This window comes from Solanum pennellii, chromosome 2 (genome assembly GCF_001406875.1).
Source record: "Solanum pennellii chromosome 2, SPENNV200".
Lineage (NCBI taxonomy): Eukaryota > Viridiplantae > Streptophyta > Magnoliopsida > Solanales > Solanaceae > Solanum > Solanum pennellii.
The window spans coordinates 50547474-50568803 of NC_028638.1; the positions used below are offsets into that span (position 1 = coordinate 50547474).

General features: G+C 32.8%; 2 protein-coding genes across 3 annotated transcripts; one reads left to right on the top strand and one right to left on the bottom strand.

Moving 5' to 3' along the window:
• Window positions 1-224: 224 nt before the first annotated feature.
• LOC107011341 (ribonuclease E/G-like protein, chloroplastic) lies at window positions 225-7858 on the top strand. Of its 2 annotated transcripts, none has more exons than XM_015210802.2 (13): window positions 225-377; window positions 999-1204; window positions 1635-1881; window positions 1984-3317; window positions 3409-3726; window positions 3859-3900; window positions 4533-4657; window positions 4768-4915; window positions 5944-6016; window positions 6602-6714; window positions 6808-6927; window positions 7166-7321; window positions 7408-7858. In XM_015210802.2, the coding sequence occupies exons 2-13, from the start codon at window positions 1151-1153 to the stop codon at window positions 7588-7590; spliced, it is 2913 nt and encodes a 970-aa protein (XP_015066288.1). In that variant the 5' UTR covers window positions 225-377; window positions 999-1150; the 3' UTR covers window positions 7591-7858. The 2 variants fall into 2 exon arrangements, with proteins under 2 accessions (XP_015066288.1, XP_015066287.1); XM_015210801.2 differs by having other exon boundaries at window positions 286-449.
• A 2096-nt stretch (window positions 7859-9954) lies between these two features.
• On the bottom strand, window positions 9955-16458 carry LOC107008735 (protein S-acyltransferase 10). The gene is made up of 11 exons (XM_015207881.2): window positions 16147-16458; window positions 15937-16051; window positions 15266-15340; window positions 15078-15149; window positions 14780-14917; window positions 13561-13594; window positions 12931-13040; window positions 12045-12131; window positions 11051-11134; window positions 10585-10650; window positions 9955-10343 (listed from the first exon to the last, which is right to left on the bottom strand). Exons 1-11 carry the CDS (start codon window positions 16235-16237, stop codon window positions 10166-10168), a joined length of 1050 nt encoding a protein of 349 aa, XP_015063367.1. The 5' UTR covers window positions 16238-16458; the 3' UTR covers window positions 9955-10165.
• Window positions 16459-21330: the final 4872 nt, after the last annotated feature.

Here is a 21330-nt window from a genome sequence, read left to right on the forward strand (position 1 = left end):
TTTCTATATTATAAATCCTTTTTCATTTCCCCATCTCAATATTTTTTTAAAATAAATAAATATATATAAATCTTAGCCAACAAGAAAAACACAATTACTACTTATTGTTTCATATATAATGTGATATCTTCATTATAAATTGAAACAAATTTTGGTGTAATATATATAATCTCATTTGATTCCTATTTCGAATATAATTATCGACTTCTATTTCGAATATAATTATCGACTTGTAATATATTCTTCTTTTTTTTTTTTAAGGGGAAGAAAGAAAGGAAGGTAAATAAAAGAGAAATTGAAAACCCCCGTAGAAAATAGGAAGGAGTGGCTCCTTATCTTTCAAGAACCAGAGTTAGCCGTTCTCTTTGCTGTCCGAGGTAGTACTAGATAACACTGGGAATTTACATATGTTTCTCTTCTTCTTCGTTATTGTTCAATAGCTCTATCAGGTGGTTTTCTTTATCTTCTCTCTTTCTATTTGCAACTTCCCGTTCATTCCATAATCTTAACTTCTCCTCTATCAGTTGTAAGGCTTTAGTTTTCGGACGAATTAACTTGCTGCTTGGTTTCCTTCGAGTCTTGTACTTCAATTTTTCTGAGTTTATGCTATTGAATGCTTATGTTGTCTTTCCCTTCATTCTTTTTCTTCTGGGGTTCTTCAATTTTCTTGAGGGCTGGCCGCCTGTTGTAGGTGGCGGTAGAAATTCAAGAAAAGATTGTTTGGGGATTCTTTCTTGAATGCAATTGTGATTGGATACTTTATTTGAAGCTATTGGCATATTACATTCGTTGGTTTAGAAGAATTCCCTCCACTTCTGTCATTTAAGTTCTTTGACGACAAAATCAAGAAAGGATATGAATTAGTGTATTCATGGGTCACGTATGTCTTTTGTTAAGGGCAAGATGAAGTATATTTCTGATTTTTGGGTAATTTAACTGTGCTGAGTTAGCATCCGCTGTTCTTATTGGAGTTCTTTTCTTTTTCCTTGTGTTTTCAGAATCAGTTCACACGCTTGGTAGTTAAGTTTTATTATGGCTGCTTGATGCAGCACATTATGATTTCTCAAGCACTTTGTTTGTTGAATTGGAAGTATCATTTGAGGTGCCTTGAGTTGGAGAAGTTGATTCAGTGGATGGTCAATTTCTGGAGATGGTTATTCTCTTGTCTTGTACTGAAATCTCTAGCCTATGGGAGACGTCAAAGGTAACCATCTCAATCTAGCGTATACCATTACAATAGTCATAGGTAAAGAGAATTTCAAAAATTTCCTTTTAGCTATGTCTATTCTTGTTGAAAACGAAAAGAATAGAATAATATCTGACTAATCTAATCTATTTAATAGAGTTTGATATCAAATCTACAATTCTTAGTTTAGCTGATGTTGGATCCCCATATTATATTGCACACACTCAAGATGCCCAGTCCTGGGCATGTAAGGGGAGGGAGGGGGTGTTAGATTTTCCCCATCGGATTTGGATGAGGTACTTGATCTCCTTATATGGTTTTAGACAAGGATCACCTCAAGAGCTAGCTATGTTAAGCTCAAGGTTTATATCTTCTGTAAATGATTTGAGAAATTACTAGATACTTTGTTCATTATCTAGTGCGCCTGAGCTCATGTTGGTCTAAGCAGATACTGCATTCAAGACATTTGAGCTGCAACTCTTCTGTGAAGGGAGATATGTTGACTTCATCTGTTGCTTTATGCAAAGCTAGGCATGATGTCTCCGTGTTAGTACCTTCTAAACAAAGAGGAAAACTTTTCCCAAGGAACTTATGGATTAAATCTCATACAAGGATGCCTTTGGGCAGCATGTTTGGATCCTGGCTTGTAGAAAGGTCTATACCTATCCATCTATTCGTTTCAGCTCGCGCTAGAGGTATTTCTTTTATGATAATATTTCTCTGGACAGTTATACTCGGTTGTAGTTTTCTAATTTATGCATTATTTTTGGATATTAAATGCTTCCAGTGAAATGCAGATGGGAATGTTACTGTGAAATGCTTGAACAGCAATTCTTCCATCCTAAAGCAGGTCTTTAGTGATTTTATAGATGAGGATAGTTTTTTCTCAGATGAGATTGATACAACTTCAGACTGTGGCAAAAGTATTTCAACTGAACCTTTGACCATTGAAGAGCCATGGCTATGCGACTCTTCCTTGCTTCTTCGTCATTTGGCAGAGTCTGATGCTTCTGGTGATGTCATTTGTGACGACAAGATTGTTGAGGGTCTTGACTGTGAAAATTTAGAATCAGGATTCTTAAATCAGTCCACACTTAGTGAGACTTTATGGTCCAAGTATGAGGTCAATTCTAACGATGCTTCGTCAGGAACCTTGTGCGCAACATATGCCCATGTAGAGGAGCCCTGGCTATTGCAAGCATGTACATTATCTCCTAGTTTTGATGCTGAGATGGCTCCTGATGACTGTGAAGTTGAACGGTCAGATATTAAGGATGAAGCTCAACCTCCATTTAGCGATCAACTCGAACAGTTAGCTCAACCTTCATCTAGCAATCAACATGAACAAATACCTGCGAAGCTGTTGGATGTTGATCAATATGATGCTATATCCAAGGAAGACTCTTTCACAACAATTATTCTGATTAACTCTTCGGTTTGTACTGTGCAAAGAATTGCTGTTTTAGAAAATGAGAAACTGGTTGAATTACTGCTGGAACCAGTGAAAAATAACGTGCAGTGCGATAGTGTTTATCTAGGAGTAGTTACAAAATTAGCTCCACACATGGGTGGTGCATTTGTAAATATTGGCACTTCAAGACCCTCCTTTATGGATATAAAGCCCAACAGAGAACCATTTTTTTTCCCTCCATTTTGTCATGATTCAAGGGAAAAGGTAATTAATGGTGCTTCTGTTGACATGCTTGAAGAGAAGCTAGGTCTTCCTAGAAATAAATCCACTTTAGAAGAAGTGGATGCGGATGAGATTGATGATGCTGATATAGAGGATGAATCCATGGAATACATGGACAGTGAGTTTGGGGACCATGAAAGTGGTGATGCTTGTGATATTTTAGAAGTCCTTGCAGAAAATTGTAATGGTAGTGTAACTGAGCATGGGCTTGAAACTCATTCAGAGAAATATCCAGAAGAATCCAGTGGAATTGGGTACCGAGGGCAGAATCCAACTATTGAGCGTGCTATGAATGGTAAGAAAATTTCAGAAAGAGATGAAAGCAAGTGGGTCCAGGTCCGAAAAGGCACTAAAATAATTGTGCAAGTTGTTAAAGAAGGATTGGGTACGAAGGGCCCAACACTGACTGCTTATCCGAAATTAAGGAGCAGATTCTGGGTATTACATGTTTCATGATCATGTATTCTGTGTCTTACAGCTGAAAGTCCATTATTAGAAAACCCAATCTAATTGGTTCTCGTCTTCCCAGGTTTTAGCTCCTCGCGGCAACACGATAGGTATTTCAAAGAAGATTGCTGGTGTTGAGCGCACGCGTTTAAGGGTCATTGCAAAAACTTTACAGCCTCAAGGATATGGTCTTACAGTAAGGACAGTTGCAGCTGGTCATTCACTAAATGAATTGCAGAAGGACTTGGAAGGGTTGCTTTCAACTTGGAAAAGTATAATTGAGCATGCAAAGTCTGCAGCTCTTGCCGCAGATGAAGGTGTTGATGGAGCAGTTCCTGTCATGCTTCACCAGGCAATGGGCCAAACACTTTCTGTTGTTCAAGATTATTTTAGCGATAAGGTCTGCTCATTCTCGGGTCATTACTTCATAATTTGTTCAGTTCTTTATTTTTTAGGCAACTTCTGTTCATGGGCTTTCTCAAATTAGCATGAAAACACAATTACATTTTCTTACTCTAGCACTGATTTTCAGGTGAATAGCTTGGTGGTTGATTCTCCAAGGACATATCATGAGGTATGGACTTAGCCAGTTATCAGTCAATGGAATGAAAAGATTTTTGACCTACAAGCATGATTGCATGTCTTTCTCTTGCTTTAATGTTCCTCTAGGTTGATTTTTCACATGGGAGCAGTTTTACTATAGTGAGTGGTTTTTGGTATAAAGATTTGCATATACTGGCTATGAATGAGATTATCTTGGATTAAATTAAATCCAAGTTAATGAAACATTTAAGAAGTAAAATTAGCTTGTTTAAGAATAGCGCCCAGTGTGTGCAATGATGAGTAGCACTGCAATTTGCATCTCAGTACATTACGTACTTATGAATAGAACTGATGACATTGATTTTCGTCTTTAAACTATAAGGGCATTTGTGCTTTAAGTTACAAATATTTTTCTTTTTGACTCTAAGTGTCCTGATTTCTTTCGCTTCACACAGTTCAGCATATAGTCGCGGCATAGTGTTCCACAACTTTTGTCGCCTTGTTTTGTCCTCTTTTATTCCAACTCTGCAAAAGTTATTTAAGATATCTTGTCGTACACCAAATAGTCGCGGTTTAGTGTTCCACTACCTGTGGGCTAGAATTTGTTGAGGAAATTTTTAAATTATGGTGTACCCTAATATAGATATATTGGACTCTGTTCAGGTTACAAACTATCTTCAAGAAATGGCACCTAATCTTTGTGAAAGAGTTGAGTTGCATGGTACAAGAACTCCCCTGTTTGATGAATACAACATTGAGGAAGAAATAAACAACATTCTCAGCAAAAGGTGGAGATCACTTAGTTTCTTTCTATTACTTTCTTTTAGCTTTATGTCTTTTATGACATGTATTTTAACTTCTCGTGAATTTAAAATACTTTGATTTATAAAATTTGCAGGGTTCCCCTTGATAATGGAGGTTATCTAGTGATCGAACAGACAGAGGCTTTAGTCTCCATCGATGTAAATGGTGGACATTGTGTGCTTGGTCAAGGGACTTCACAAGAGATGGCTATTCTCAACGTTAACCTCGCAGCTGCTAGACAGGTATGTAGACCTGCATCTATTTTGATTACACATTGTATTCCAAGAGCATAGTTTTTCTACACCTGGGTAAGTTGGTTTTCAGAAAACAAACTAGGATATGCTTAGAAGATCCTTTTTAATGAATTAGAAGATACTTAGTGTTTGATGGAAATACTTCAATCCAACACTAAAATATGTCTCTTGACAAGCTACACTGCTTCTCTTTTTTCCTGTGGTAGACAAGGCCTCATTTGTAGCTTAGTAGTATCTTGTCAGATCCCAGAACAGAAGAATATTCTGTTGATGCGTCTTCTATGGAGAATTAATTCTTGTTTAAAAAACAGAAACTACACAGGGTATCATGTCCATGTTGCCGTTTTAATCTGCTATTGGTTTGGACATAGCATGTCTGAATTACGTGCTAAACCTCTATTTTTTTTTCTTGGAGGGGATAACCAAGACATCCCTGAGGGCTATGTGGATAATGTGCCCGCTCTCTACCTTTCTTCAGTTAAATACCACGCTTTTGTCATAGGAAAGTTCGAGCTCTTCACGTGTCTAACCCACACATCACACATTGCGCTCTTACCACAAGACCAAACCAACGGGGGTAATCTGTGGTTGCTTTTATGCACCTCTATTTAAGTCGCGTTAATTTGATCCAATTTAGCAGTCAGCCTGGGCTGCAGAATGACACATTTTTAAAGGAGAAGGAAGGAAGCAGAAACCAATCCAAATGAGATGTTATTTACTCATTTTTGCTTTAACCATAAGCAAGTATCCATCATTCGAATTCAAAGAAATACTGCACTTCTAGTTTCATTAGGTGTTTCTGGTTAGATTTGAACCTTTTATCTGTGATCCCGAGCTAGTTACTGAAATGTACGACAACACAGGATTACATTGGATCTTTTTTGTTGATAAAGACAACATAGTATTGCATTGGTTTTCTTTTCTATATGTTAAGTTTATTGTTTGCGACAGATTCCCATTTTTTATTTTATCTGATAATTGTTGTCATTTATGTATATACTGAAAATTATTCTCAGATTGCTAGGGAAATAAGGCTGAGAGATATTGGTGGCATTATTGTGGTGGATTTCATAGATATGTTGGATGATTGTAAGTAAATAACCCTCTTTCCGCCCACTCCCCTCCTCTCTATGTGTGTGTATGTGTCACAGGCGGATCCAAGACTAAATTTGATGAGTTCAACCTTTAAATTCTTAGCACAGAACTCAATGTTCTTCTAAAATTATGATGTGTGTGGTCTTTATGTGGTATTGATGCACAATATTTTGTTTAAACGGGATTACTACTGAAAATAAGAAAGAAAAAAGAAGAGACATAAATTTATATTATGGTCTTCTATGTAAATCTAAAATTGAAGTTAACCTTGTCGAATGCTTGGTAACTAAACGACATTATTTGTAGTACATAACACCTACTGTTCATCATCTAAAACTGGCATGTAATCAGACTGAAAGTTTCATAATCAGTGCCAGCCTACTATGCCTCTCTCTAAACTATATTAGACACTAAGCTCATACCATATGATTTATAAGATGATAACTTGAAATCGTCAATACATTTTGAAGATGTAGTCCTCTTTTTATTTGGTACGGATGTACTTATATAAAATGTATACCTGTATGAACATATGTTATGCAATTGTTTGAAAGTTTTTTCTTTTATTTTGTTTTCCAGCAAATAAGAGATTGGTCTATGAGGAGGTCAAGAAGGCTGTTGAGAGAGATCGATCAACAGTTAAGGTGTCTGAATTGTCCAGACATGGGCTTATGGAGATTACCAGGAAAAGAGTATGTTATTTGGTGCTGAATTTCTCTGTCATAACTACACTAGTGGAAATATCTAATTAATCATGGTTGGTCATTTCATCTTATACCTGACAGGTTCGACCTAGTGTGACATTCATGATCAGTGAACCATGTATGTGCTGCCATGGTACGGGGAGAGTGGAAGCTTTAGCGACTGCATACTCTAAGATTGAACGTGAAATTTGCCGGTTGCTAGTAAGTAAACTAACTACTCTTGAGATGCCTTTGCAAGGTTATCTTCTTGGATTCCTTACTATCTGTTAAGCTGCAAAAAGGTTGATCCAAAATTTTGTCTTTGGCAAGCTAATCCATTCTTACCACTTGGTCTCCATTTTTCCTCCTCTTCTTTTGGATCTTTCTGAATATAGTTCAACATGATTTGACATAAGGACCGCTTTCCCCAAAACTGATTGTTGTTTCTTGTGTTGATCAGTCCACAACGGATCTGAAGGCAGACCCTGAAAACCCCAAGTCTTGGCCCAGATTTATTCTCAGGGTAGATCAGTACATGTCTAACTATTTAACTTCAGGAAAGAGGACAAGGCTAGCAATCTTGAGTAGTTCTCTCAAAGTTTGGCTTCTTCTAAAGGTATGCTTAGTCATTTTATTCATTCTCATAACAAAATATCACTTTTATTTCTGTATTTGCTGATTCTGTAAGCTGTGATTAACCAGGTTGCTAGAGGTTTTACCAAAGGGACCTTTGAGCTAAAACCTTTAACAGGCGACAAGGAGTACAAGGGTGATGAACGTGAAACATCTATTTCAGTGTTGCGACCAACAGAGGGTGGATTTCACCCCCCTCGGAAAAAAGTCACCATCTTCCCCATCAAAAAGTGGAGGAGTAGTGGAAAGTGATGTTACCTCCATTAAGAATCATCTGTACAGGTCTCAATTCACAATGCACATCCACATATGGTTAGCATAAATTTATTAGCCAATTCTTTCTTCCCTCTTGAGTTTTTCTCGTCGGCTTGTAAGAAATAGCTAGTTTTATGAGGAAATCAATTTTGCATAGCATGTACGCATTGATAATACATATTTTCCATTTCTTATCTGCCCTTGCCTTTGTAAACCATAACATAAGATTCATTTATCGCATAATCATGAGCTTTTGCCACACCAATTGTAATTTAGCATGATGCTGAAAATAGTTTGTGTCTCGTCTTTCATTTCCACTCTTCCTTTCTAAACACAAAGGTCCATAGAGATGGAAAATGAAAAAGCAAAAATGATCCTCTTCATTCAAGTTCAAAGATGAAAAATAATGCATACATTAGCTTTGTGTATTACTAGTTTGAGCTTTTAAAAAATAGAAAATAATAATTAAATTTCATAATTTAAAATACGGAAAAGGGTCAAAATTGCCCCTGAACTATGTGAAATAGATTACTTATACCATCTGTTACATTTTGGGATTAAAAATACCCCCGCTGTTATCCTAAGAGACCACAAATACCCTCAAGAGTTAACATCTCAATTTTTAGTGATGTGGCATGCCACATAGGACTAATCATCCACCTAAGCGTTGCCAACTAGGATTTATAACAAAAGAACTAGACTTTTAGGGCGACAATAGTCGCCACAAAAGCCCAAAAAATCGTCACTAAAAGTTTTTAACATTAAATTCTAGTTTTGTGTTTTTTTCTTCATTATTTTTTAAAAAAACGAAAATGATGTCGATTAAGTAGGAGTTTGAAGATACTGTTTAATTTTTATGTTATATGAAATGTATAAAATGTATAATAATGCATTATATAGTAGGGGATGTGAATCAGAAGTAATTATCATGATTTTTCGTAATAATATTGGGTGTTTTTAATATTAATATTGCAAGTTAATTATTTTAGAAAATTAGGTTGCAATCAAAAATTAATTATCATATTTTTTTTTGTTGAAAAAAATAGGTTTTACTATTAGTCATCACTAAAAATCACTCATAACCTTTAGTGACAATATTTTGAGATTTATGGCAACTTTGTCGTCACTAAAGATCAAGTTCTTTTGTAGTGAATCTTAGTTGGCAATGCTTAGGTGGAGGGATTAGTCCTATGTGGCATGCCACGTCACTAAAAAATTGGGGTGTTAACTGATATTTGTGGCCTCTTAGGATAACAGCGGGGTATTTTTGATCCCAAAACGTAATGGAGGATATAAGTGATCTATTTCGCATAGTTCAGGGGCAATTTTGACCCTATTCTGTTTAAAATATAGGGAAAAGGGTTTGATATACCCCTTAACTTTTTCATTTAGAGCTGATATACCCCTTGTTATGAAAGTGGCTCATATATACCCCTACTTGTAAACAAATGGCTCACATATACCCTTTTCCTCTAACGGAAATGAAAAAAAAAATTTAATCTAAATTTTTATTATTTTTTTCTAAAGAATATAATCCCATATGAGTAAATTTAATCCTCGTCAAACATATTTTTTTGACTTTTTTTTGTTTCAATGACTAATTTATAATTATTATTTTGATAATCAAATTTATTTATGTTTCACTAATTTCTCGTAAAACTTATTGTAGATGACCAAATTTTTTCTTTGAATACGAAATTAAATTACAATACACACAAAAAAATAGTTTAATTTTTTTTCTTTAAACTAAGGAATGAAAGAATAAAACAAAATAAGAAATTCAAATAATTATAATAAAAGAAGTCAAAAAATAATGAAATTCAAATAATTATAATAAAAGAAGTCAAAAAATATTTTATGTATGAAAAAAATTAAAATATACCTTGAACTTTGATAGAAGAATCATATATACCCCTAAATAATTTTTTCTAAAAAATTAAAAGTAATAAATATAAATTTAAAATTAATTTTTTAACTTCCGTTAAATGAAGGGTATATGTGAGCCATTTTGTAACGGCAGGGGTATATATGAGCCGTTTGTATAACGGTAAGGAAATATATGAGCCACCTTTATAACGAGAGGTATATCAGCTCCAAATGACAAAGTTGAGGGGTATATCAGACCCTTTTCCCTAAAATATATACAAAATGTATCAAAGTAAGTCAACATGTTGGCTTGGTATGTACTTGTTTGGGTCATCTTACTTATTATTATTTTTTATGATTTTCTTGTTTTAATTTGTTTTTTTACAAATTGAAAAATTACATAAAAAATATTATAAATCAAATAATTATAAGTTACATAGAGAAATTATTTGACTTTTAAAATTTTATCGGTGCCATATAAATTCGAACAAAAAATTATATAAAATGTGGTTAACTTTCAAAATTATTTCAATGTCACATAAATTGGTATACATAAAGTAACATGTATCATTTGAAAATGATTCTAACAATAATGTAAATTACAATAATTAACAAATTAAAATGAGACTCCAAATTCCATATGTATTGGGGCCGTGCTAGCACGCACGGAGTCCAATGTCTAAGTATTAGGATACAACACAAGTGATCAACAGCAACACCGACAGGATAAAACATCTGAGCATGTGTAGGGTCTCAACTTATCTTCAAGTTCTTGTCCTGTTGGCAGCGGTTCCATCCTATATTTGCTACGCCGGGCACAGCAAAACTCATACAAGTTTCTGCATGCTCCGTTACTAAATGGATATACTCTTTCAGGAATGTTCCTGCAAATTAAAGCAAGTTCAAACTTGAGCTTAAAGACGAGACAATTTCCTGATGAGAATACATGTTCCATTTGCTTTTGAGATATCAATTAATCACTCAAAGATGTTGACCAAAACTGCAACTAAGTCCAATGTTTTTAACCATATCATCCAGAGTAGTGGCTCAAAGAGACAACATAGACATCTCTCTGCAACTTCCCAGTAAATAATATCACACAAGAATTGGAAGGATATAACCAACCTCAAATACTGGATGCGCCGTCGTCTCACAAGCTCATAAGTGGTCTGATTTGTCAAAATTAGATAGCTGATTCAACAAACATGAGTTCAGACACTTTAGCTACAGGAGCAAGAAAAGTATGGGGAATAATATAGGCACAAATAACAGGGTTTCGCTCGCAACTTATGAAGTTTGCATAGCTTAGCTCTAATATGTGTCTACCTCCTTCACAAGACTGAAAGGAGGTAACTAAGCATCCTACACTGAAATCTTTTTTTTATTTTTTTTTACACGAGATGTTTATTATCTTAAGAATCAGCAACTCTGCTGACCAAACAGATGTTACAGAATCTCATATAACCTTATTTTTAGAAGGACCAACGCATATAATTTTAAGAACATAAATCTAACAAACTTCCAACAAATTCAAAATTAATGTGCTAGGCAATGCTAAATGAAGTCCATCTTCAGCAAAGAGAAATCTTACCTATGAAAAAGTAGGAGGAGGAGAAGGAAGATGAGGCAGAAAAACAGAGTAGCTAGCAGCAAGATCATAATTGCATATAACCACCTGCCAAAAAAGCCATTATAGCATTTCTCTTCAGATTCATGTAAAGATTCAAATTGGATGAATTTCACAAGTGTTGTTCTTTTACAGAAGGATATGTGCGGATTCAACAAAAACATAAAAACAGAAGCAAGAATATCAATCATGTCAGTATTATCTTGTCATGAGGATGCAGGCCCTTTCTTTAACTACTGTTTCCCACTGTTATTTTATCTCTTGAAATTTGGTTTTTGCAACCTATACAACTAAAGTAGAGCTCATAGTCGGATATTTTAAGGGAGCCCAATCAGAAGTCAGAACCAGATGAAGCTCCCTTGCTGCTTTCACACTAACTGCTGTACTTGTCAGCAATTTTTAAAAATCAAGGTAGTGCATATTCCACCTATGAGCTTTGTATGGAAGGTCCTATCTAGATTATAGATAATAGAATATGGGTTACGGTATGCTGACAGCCAATATAAGATAATCATCTAATTTTTTTGGGATAAGTCTTCAACTGCTATCTTAGGACAATCACAATAGCTTACATGTCATGGTTGTATAAGATCCAATAAGGGTAGTGGCATTGACTCTCTTCAAGCTTCTTATTTCTCAGAAGACGATATGATATTTCAAACAGCAAGTAAAATATTCCAATATGCGCAAGCTTACCTTTTGCCAACTAAAGCAAATGAATAACATCTTATTATAAGTTTGGGCATGAAAACTGAGCAGTTTAATCTCCCTTTAGTTTTTTTAGTTTTTTCTTTTGGGGTGCATATTGTCCTTCTCCAGTATTCCCCCCAGAACCTCCATCTTTATTTTCTTCTGGGAAGGAAGATCAGTAAGGAGCAGAGGAGAAACATAATAAGGGCAGAATCAGAGGCTAAGCAGAGAAGCTCTTAAATGATAAAGCATCATAAAATATACATACCAAGGCTTTGATATATCAGACTTCAAGAATTGAATATATAACGTGCCCGTCCAAAGGGATAAGACTGTTTCTCCACAAATGTACCACCTGTTATATTGGGAAAATAAATAACCGAACCAAGACCAATTACTTGAAACCCTAAAAAGAAAAAACATGCAAAGCACATGCACCCTGACTTGTAATACAAAGTAGCTATGACCACTTAAAAGTTCAGGAAAATCAAGCACGCTGACATGCTTCATTCGTGTTTATAGATGAAGAAAAATACATAAATTACAGGAAAGTACAGTATGACAAGTCCCCTACTAAATAGTGTCTTCATTGTGGTCTTAAGAGTAGAACAGTGATCATGTCACTTACACAAGACTTATAACATTGAATTAGACACATCGAAGTACACATATATCCCAAGCCCAGATAACTAGTTCAATATGTTCTCACAATGATCTTTAAAATGACCAACATCCTCTTATAGGTTTCTCGAACTGATAAACTATGCTGACACGGATACGTTTCAAAAGATTCAAGCTAAAATTGGAGCCTCTTCATGAAAGCAAGAATTTCGAATGAGACTTTATATTCATTAATTAGCGAGATAACTACATTAGTATCATTCTCTGAAATAACATCTACATCTAGGACCTAAATCTCCAATTTGACATGTTCTAATCATATTAAATCCACACCAACCTTCCACTTAGCTCCAAAATAACATGTGGAAACCATCATAGAAATAAAGCTTTATAATACACAGCAAGGTTTCTTTCATTTAGTTTTTTTGAAGGTACAAATAAACATTTCAATTAAATCGCAAGAAAAATTTCACTGAACTGCGAGCAAGATAAACACATTGTTGGTGCATCAACTTAGTAGCATGGATGCTCACCAAAAAGCGCAATGATTACCCTGTCCTATGCATGTGCCAAGCCAAACACAATGATGATCAAATTGAAGAACACATTTGTCACAATCATGACAATGTTTAGCGCGTGGAGGCTGCAAATCAAGCAGAGTAAAGATCAAACGTTGTTGACATAACTGACAAATGTAGACTAGTGGAAGTATAAGCTCTAGGCACTTCATAAGACAGAAGTCACCATATAAGGTCCATTATAGAAATTGGTTCTTCTGACACAAGTAAACTTTTAACTTTGGCAAATGGCAACCATAAACTTATTGGATAAATAAGTGTGCAAATATTAGGATAAGCACAATAGTATAAATCAGAAATCAGAAGGTCATAAACCATTTGAAACAATTGAATATATATCTGTCCTCAACCTCATTTCAATGTGAAGGGTTAAGTGATGCACAACACAAGAAAATATTAGCACCAAATTGCTGTCACAAGTTTGCCTCATTTCCTTCCAAATCTAGGTGTAGTCAGTATTTGGCTTTGAAATCATGTCACTAGTTTGGCTAATATTAAAATACTCCTATAATCACTAAGTATCATCAGAAGTACCGAAATGTTTGTTCTGCAAACAAATGAAAGACAGAAAGAAGAAATTTTTACCTGCACAACATTACAGTAACTGCAAGTCACACCTCTGGAGAAGAGAACAAAAATGAGTTAGCAAGGGAACTGATGCTTTTGCAAATCGAATCATGCAATCTATAACTACAGAATCAACAGAGTCATACTTCTATCCAAAAGTGGTGTAAGGGGAAAGAAAATGGGAAAGATAAAAGTAAATCTAAATTAACATGGTCATTTTTTTTTCTAAAATCCATGGACTATAGCCAACGTAAAACGGTAAATTTGGTCATGCCCACTCTGGGCCTAGTTTGAACTTGAAAATGTGGACGTTTTCCCCTCGGGACCAACTCACGCCATTAATAAGCTCTTAAGGGATTAGGAAGGAACATTATTCATCCATGAACTCCCTTAACCCTAACGTCCTAAACCCATAGCCCTAAGAAACCGTAAGAAACCCAATTCTTCAGTGACCAATGGCACAAGGTTTCTCGGTGGATAATGGGTCCACCCTGTTCTCCATTTAAATACCAGGATTTTTCCTGAGGCATGATTTGAACTTGTAACGAGGGACTAACCCACAGATCATGCTGGAGGCACTTGTATTACATGGCTATTAGCTATTCCATGAAATGATTCAATAATAACACATCTCCGCAGAAATTTTCATTATATTTCAACTTCCTTTGTTATCGAATGAAAAATTATGAATTTCTGAACATTCACAGGAAATCATACAGGGTTGTTACAGCTTTTCCCCTCCATATAAAATCTACAGCATGCTGCAGTTAGCCAAATCCTCACAATATCCCAGTTAGCCAGTTGGGGGTACCTTCTGATGCTGAGATGCTTTCTGTATCTAAGACTATTGACAACTTTTCATCTGAATCTCATAGTTATATAAGCATCACTTGTGAAATCGATAATGAGTGGAAACCGATAATGAGTGGAAACAACTTTGCCATCACCATAAGGTGCTCCCAATATCCAAATCTTTAAGGGGGGAGGGGGGAGGTATATGCCTATATCCTCCCGGTCCAACAAGAAAGACAATCCAAAACAGCAGATTTTGAATGAGTTGAATGAAATCTTTTCTTGTTCCATAACAATTTAAGTCAAACTGAGTCAATATGTAAGATGAAACTAAATGAACCAAATAGCACTACAGTAGAGGCTGCAAAATAGGCTGAAAACAATGCCAGCTGCTTTATAGACAAAAGGAAAAGCATAAACAAGGTATTATATAAGTCATTCCTACCTAAGAGATGTTCCACTGGGATACATATCCATCACTAGCTTTGTCCATGCTATCAAACCACGGCCTTGAAGATTACTTCCCAACTGGTTCCGGTCGATTGCAATAACTACATCGCCGTTTTTGCTTGAAGCAGGCTGTCTTTGCTTGATCATTTTACATCACAATAGGCAGAAAATAATAGCAATTAGTTAATTCTGCAGAACACTCCACATATTTACAGTTTGATATTTCACAGATATGGCAGGAGAATCCAGTAATTTACTTTCCATGTAAATAACCACAAAGGAAATTCTCTTACTTTGAGGTAATTGATGCCCTATTACATGATGCATCTGCCTCATTGACAGCCCTCATTGCATCAACAACATAGCTACATGTTCAATAAAAGATTATACTGATCACACAATGCAAATTTACTGGCACTGAAGCGCATAAAGAATAACAATGGCCTGTAAATTAGAAAGTAAAGAGTGTGCATGAAATTACCCAGGAGAAGAACCTGAAGTGATGAAGTATTGAGCCAGTGTAGCAGCAAACAGGATCAAATAGACAGTTGTGTACCTTGAAGGCAAGGAAGAGAGTATCAGCAGTTTTACCATAAACACTCAAGTAAAAGTAAAATCTCTACAAAAGCATTAAAAATGATCAAGATGGGACCACTTTATTCAAACTCCATCATTTTCCTTTTGAATTGGGGACTACTTTGAATAGGATTATATCCAATTGGAGTACTGTTTTTCTTTTTGGTCAGATTATCCAAATATAAAAAGGCCTTCATTATTTTTAGATAGACTAATGAGTAAATAATATCACATAAAACAGAAGAGGGTGCATTTTAGCAAGAACCATATTACAGGCATTGAACAACCAAGCTGAAAGACTGCTGCATAACTTAAGATTCTATCTTTTTTATTTAATGCACTATATTTCTAGCTAAAATATAACATAACCACTAATTACTAATGAAATTAGGCGAACCAAACAATAAAATAAAGCCAGAGCAAGTTATTAGGTGAACAAAGACTCATTTTTTGCACTGAATTATTGGTTTTGCTCTCGTATCATCGATCCCTCATAGGGAAACACTTGGGCTCCTGCTAATTCTGAAGAAAAATAAAGATAACTTTTTCCCCAATAAGTAAAGTAAGAGTAAATACCATGGCTCTTCTTTAGTTTTATGAATCAAATCTTTGTCAAAGACAAATAGAACGCCCAGATAGATCAAGTGCAGCATCACCAACGCTATTCTCAAGCAGCAAGTGGATCTCCGAGCTAAAAATCAATCAAACCAACAACCAGAAAGAAAAAGAATAAGGTTTAAAACATTCAAATAAAACTACGAGGATAGAATAGATGACAGTTGATACCGGGATCGGAGAGACATGGGAAAACGTGGAGACAACGGTCGGAGAAACGATCGAAGGTGTCCCGAGAGTGACCAGCGCATAATGCTCCCATTTCACCTTCTTCGAAAAATTCATTCACTAGATAACACTTGTTTCTCAATACATATTCCTCGCCGTCCCCGAGTATACAAGTGTTCTTCAGTTTAGTCTGAACTTACCGGAGAGTTGAAACTTGAAAACAACAAATCTAGAGAGATAATGTAGAGAGAGAGAGACTTTGGGTTCGGTCCAGAATTTGCCCGACGTTTGGAGCAAAGCTACTGAAATAACGAATCAACCCCTTCATTTTTCAAAATGTAACACTTGGCCCTCACTAATTTAGGGGTATTTTATTATTATTTTTCCTCGTGCCAAACTCCCAAATTTTGGGATGAATTACTATTTTCAAATGGACCTACAGTCAATAGAAAAAAATTATTCTAGAAGAGCAATATAATTTGTATTTGGTTAAGTTAATTGAAATAATCCCTTTGTTTGGTATTACAAAAAGAGTTTGAGTTTGATTAATCACTTCACAGTTTTTTTAAGAGTCACGTTAGCAAAAAAGATACTCAAAAGTCAATTATATATTTTTTTGTACTAAGTAAAATCGAAAAATTATCTTAAATATCTATGGAGAAACTTTAATTAAAGTATTTCAATTTCATTTGGTAAATATAAAATATATACATTTAGGAGATGTGATTTATAAATATTTTATGAGTTGCTTCAAAATCATTTTTAGATTCATGAAATTAAAAGTTTCTAAAAAGCTATAAACATACGAAGATGATGTTGATTGTGTATTTATAAAGCCTTATGAATATATAAAGTTGACATAAATTGTAAGGTTGACATAAATTTTAAGCTTGAATTTCCATAATAAGATGTATAAACTAATTAATTGGTGATGTATATAGTGGTTATTAATTTGTTTATTTATTGTGATTTTATTTTTAGTTATTCTATTTTGTTACTTAGAAGATATAGATAGTAAGTTATGTCGATTTAGTTTTTACCATATTTTAGTGTCGATTTGCATGTTCAATAGCACTCATCATATGCTTAATTAAACACTTTATTCTTGCATAAAAATGGTATATATTTTTTTTGTTCTAGTAACGTTAGGCGTCGTTTTTGTAAGGGTTGGTGCATCCAAAACCAAAAGCTCCTCTAATTCAACATATAATTTTATAAGCAAATTATTACACAATCTTATTGGCAGTGGCGGAGTCAGAAATTTCTTAAACGGTGTCCAGAAACAGCAATTTGTTATGTTAAGGATATTCAAAATAGATTATTTAATCATTTCGTATATCATTTTACTTGTATATATGCTAAATTTTTTCCCGACAATTGAACACCCTTAAAAGTATGTGGCTACGCCACTGCTTACTGGCTATACAAGATAGATTTTGTCCATCAAGAAAAACAAGTAGTTAAATACACTATTATTGCTCGAAAACTGTACCAAAATCAAATATATTTTAAATTGGATGAAAATTGAAATTTGGAGACTAAAAAGTATAAAATATTAACAAAAATTCTAAAATGGTATATAAAATTTTATATGAACCAAAATGGCAAAATCACTGGAACATCAGCGATTTCCTCCACCGGAAAAAGCAAAATCGCTTCTACTGCAGTGATTTTGCAAAATGTGATTTTTTTTTAAAAAAAAAAATTCAAATCGCTACCTAGGCAGCGATTTTCAATTTTTTAAAAAAAAAACATTTTTTTAGAAAATTGCTGCCTCCATTTTTTTAAAAATTTTTTTTTTAGATATTAGATAATCGCTGCTTAGGTAGCGATTTGAATTTTTTTTAAAAAAAAAATCGCATTTTGCAAAATCATTTTTTTCCGATGGAGGAAATCGTTGTTATTCCAGCGATTTTACCGTTTTGGTTAATATAAAATTTTATACATTGTTTTAAATTTTTTGTTAATATTTTATACCCTTTAGACTCCGAACTCATAAAAATTGACTAATGTTTGAGAATTCGAACATGCTAATTCAATCTAATTTATCTCTTCTCTCTTATTTTAGAAAGGGCAACTTCTAGGAGTCAATTTTTACTATCGGAAAATCTAATTTAGTGTAGTAGTAATTTGACAAACGTATTCTTACATTCGCCTAATTAATCGATTTAGAGCTTAATTATTAAATTGCATGTCCTTCTCTTTGGTGTTTGCTAATGTTGCTCCACCAAAGTGAATGGACTATTATCTTTTGACTTGCAATTTGCCAATCAATATATATATATAAATCTGAATTCAAAATCGCTGATGTGGCATGCCTCTAAGGGCTAGAAAAATATTCATTTTCTTTTTTTTATATATATTTTTTAAATCATTTTTTAAATTTTAAAATATAAAAAGAGTCTCTTAAATATTGAAGTTAATCACAATTAAAGTCATTGAATTATAATTACTCCAATGGATGTTATTTATCTTTTCATATTCATATGTTACTAATTAATTATTTATCTTTTCATATTCATATGTTACTAATTATTATACTAACTATAAATACTAAAGCAAATATCTAACACTACATAACATTTTGTCCTTTTTCATTCATAATTTCCTTTCAATTCTTCTTCTTTTTATTTCAAACTCTTTTTGCAAGAAGTCTTTTTCTTTCTTTTTTTCTTTTTTTTTAATTATTTTATTTTAGCATTGTCAGTGTTGTCCATATTTTATTATCTTAGTATGTAATTTTCATGCTTGATTTTTTTATTTTATCTTATTTTCATCTTAATATATTAAATAAATTAAATAAATGCCCTCTATTAATCATTTTCGTTTAAATTCTTACATTAATTCCTGTATTATTTTGTATATGTACGTTACAATATACCCAACTGGATAACGATACGTAAAACTCATTTTATGTGTTGCAAATATTCAATTCTGTTCCTAAATTTCATCTATTAATTTAGTTATTATTATAATTTACATGTATGAATGTCATATTTAATCTATCCATATTTAGGATATTCTCTACCATTATTATTAATCTCTTCCCCTAATTTTTTTTCACTTTTTTGTATTACTTATATTTCTATAAGGAAATGTAGAAATGATCAATGCAGTAGTTATGAAATTTAAAAGGTAAGTTTGGTTGTAATTTAATAAATACAAAAATGTGAAAAGTCATTATTTTTAATGGCATTTAACATATGAGTTATTATGTATTGTAGTTATATCATATTTGCACATATAAATATAAGAAACATTGCAAATGATTGAGAAGCTTAGTCAATGTTGGGTGCTGGTGATATTTTACTGTTTATTTTAAAGGTGAGATTATCTATTTTCTTTTATATAAATTGATGATAAGAATATTTATCTTTTTCTATTTATGCATTTTTCAGAAAAAATTTATCAAAAGACATGAGTGTTTATGAATTGTTAACCTTGAATTATGATATTATATTTTTGAGGAGTTGCTTGGAGGCTCAAATTTATTTTCTTTTATATATATTGATGGTACGAATATCTATCTTCTTTTATTTATTCAATTTTCAAAAGGAATTTATTAAAAAATATGAGTTTTTATGAAATTTGAGCCCTGAATTATGATTTTATAATTTGCAGGAGAAAGTCTTATATGGAGTCTCAACCTAAAAAGGTTGTTAAAAAATTCACACATATCAAAAGAAGTGAGAATATCTATTTTCTTTTCTATATACATTTTTCAAAAGTAATATATTAAAATGTGAACTATAAACTATAATTTTATATTTTGTTGGAAGAAGTGTTATTTAGAGTCTCAACCTAAGAGACACATTTGAAAATCAATAACAAAACGAGGTTGCTTAAAATTCACACATACCAAAAGAAGTGAAAATATTTTTTTATATATACATTTTTGTAAAAATAGCATATTAAAAGACATAATCATCTATAAAATATGAACTGTAAGTATAATATTATATTTTTTTGTAGGAACAAATTTAAATTCAAGTTCAAGAAATTGTTTTAGAAGCCAATAAATAAAAAAAATGTTGCTCAAAAATTCATACAGAAAAAGAGATTGATCGTTATTTATATTATGAATTGTTAATTCTTTATCCTTGTAGTTGCTAGAGAAAAGGAAAGTAAAACGAGAACAAGACACCAAAGAGAGTTTGCTTCACTACATTTTTTTAATATAAATTTCTTAAGACACAATAATTATGACCATAAATCAGAAAACTTTATAGGCAATTGTCCACTTTTATTGTACAATTTAAAAAAAAATAATTGTTATTTTAAAAAATGAAAAATAATTTATGAAAATTGGGATTGTGTAATGCAAATTACTTTGACTTTTTGCCAATGATTTGGATTGAAAATCTTTTTTATTACTTCTCAAAATTTTAAAAATTATGAGTTAAATTTTAAACTTTCATAGTCAAATTGAGTTTTGCATAGTTGAAATTCAAAATAAATAAATAAAAATAATGATTAAATACCTTCTTTTAGGTACTTATGATTGGATGGACACGACATATTTAAATTTGTAGAGGAATGAAAAAATATAGATTGTTTAGTTTTTTAAATTATTTTTACCATACGATATATATTGATTATTTTTTTAATAAAAGTTATTATTCATTGTTTTTCTATTTTTTTTTTAATTTTAAGTCGTGAAAATTTAAAATGGTAGAATCATAAAATGAAGGTCAAATGATCAATTGGGTTTTCACAGTTCAAAACTATTTCTTTTTATGTTTCTACGTTTTTTATTTTTTTATTTTCAAGTTTAAATAACTAATTTAAATAGGTTGTTGCATTTACATTGAAATGTTTTTCATCAATGCTTCCATATAAATGAAAGGAAAAAATATGTATAGATAAACAAGTATATAACTTCTTGAATCAAATTTTCTTTTACTTACAAAAATAAGGAGCATAAGTTTAGCGATATAAAAAATATTATTAGAAGATAAAAACTCTTACTTAAGATTATAAAAGATATAAAGCTTAAACACTAATAATATATTTCATTAAAACTTGAAATCTGATTTAATCGTTAAGATGTCACTATAGAAAATATATAAAATATTTTAAGTACTCAACTATTCTAAAAAGTTAGTTAGTGAATTTAACGAGTTATTATGACCACGCGAAGCGCGGCTGAATTCACTAGTGATGAAATAAAGGATCTTAACTTCACAC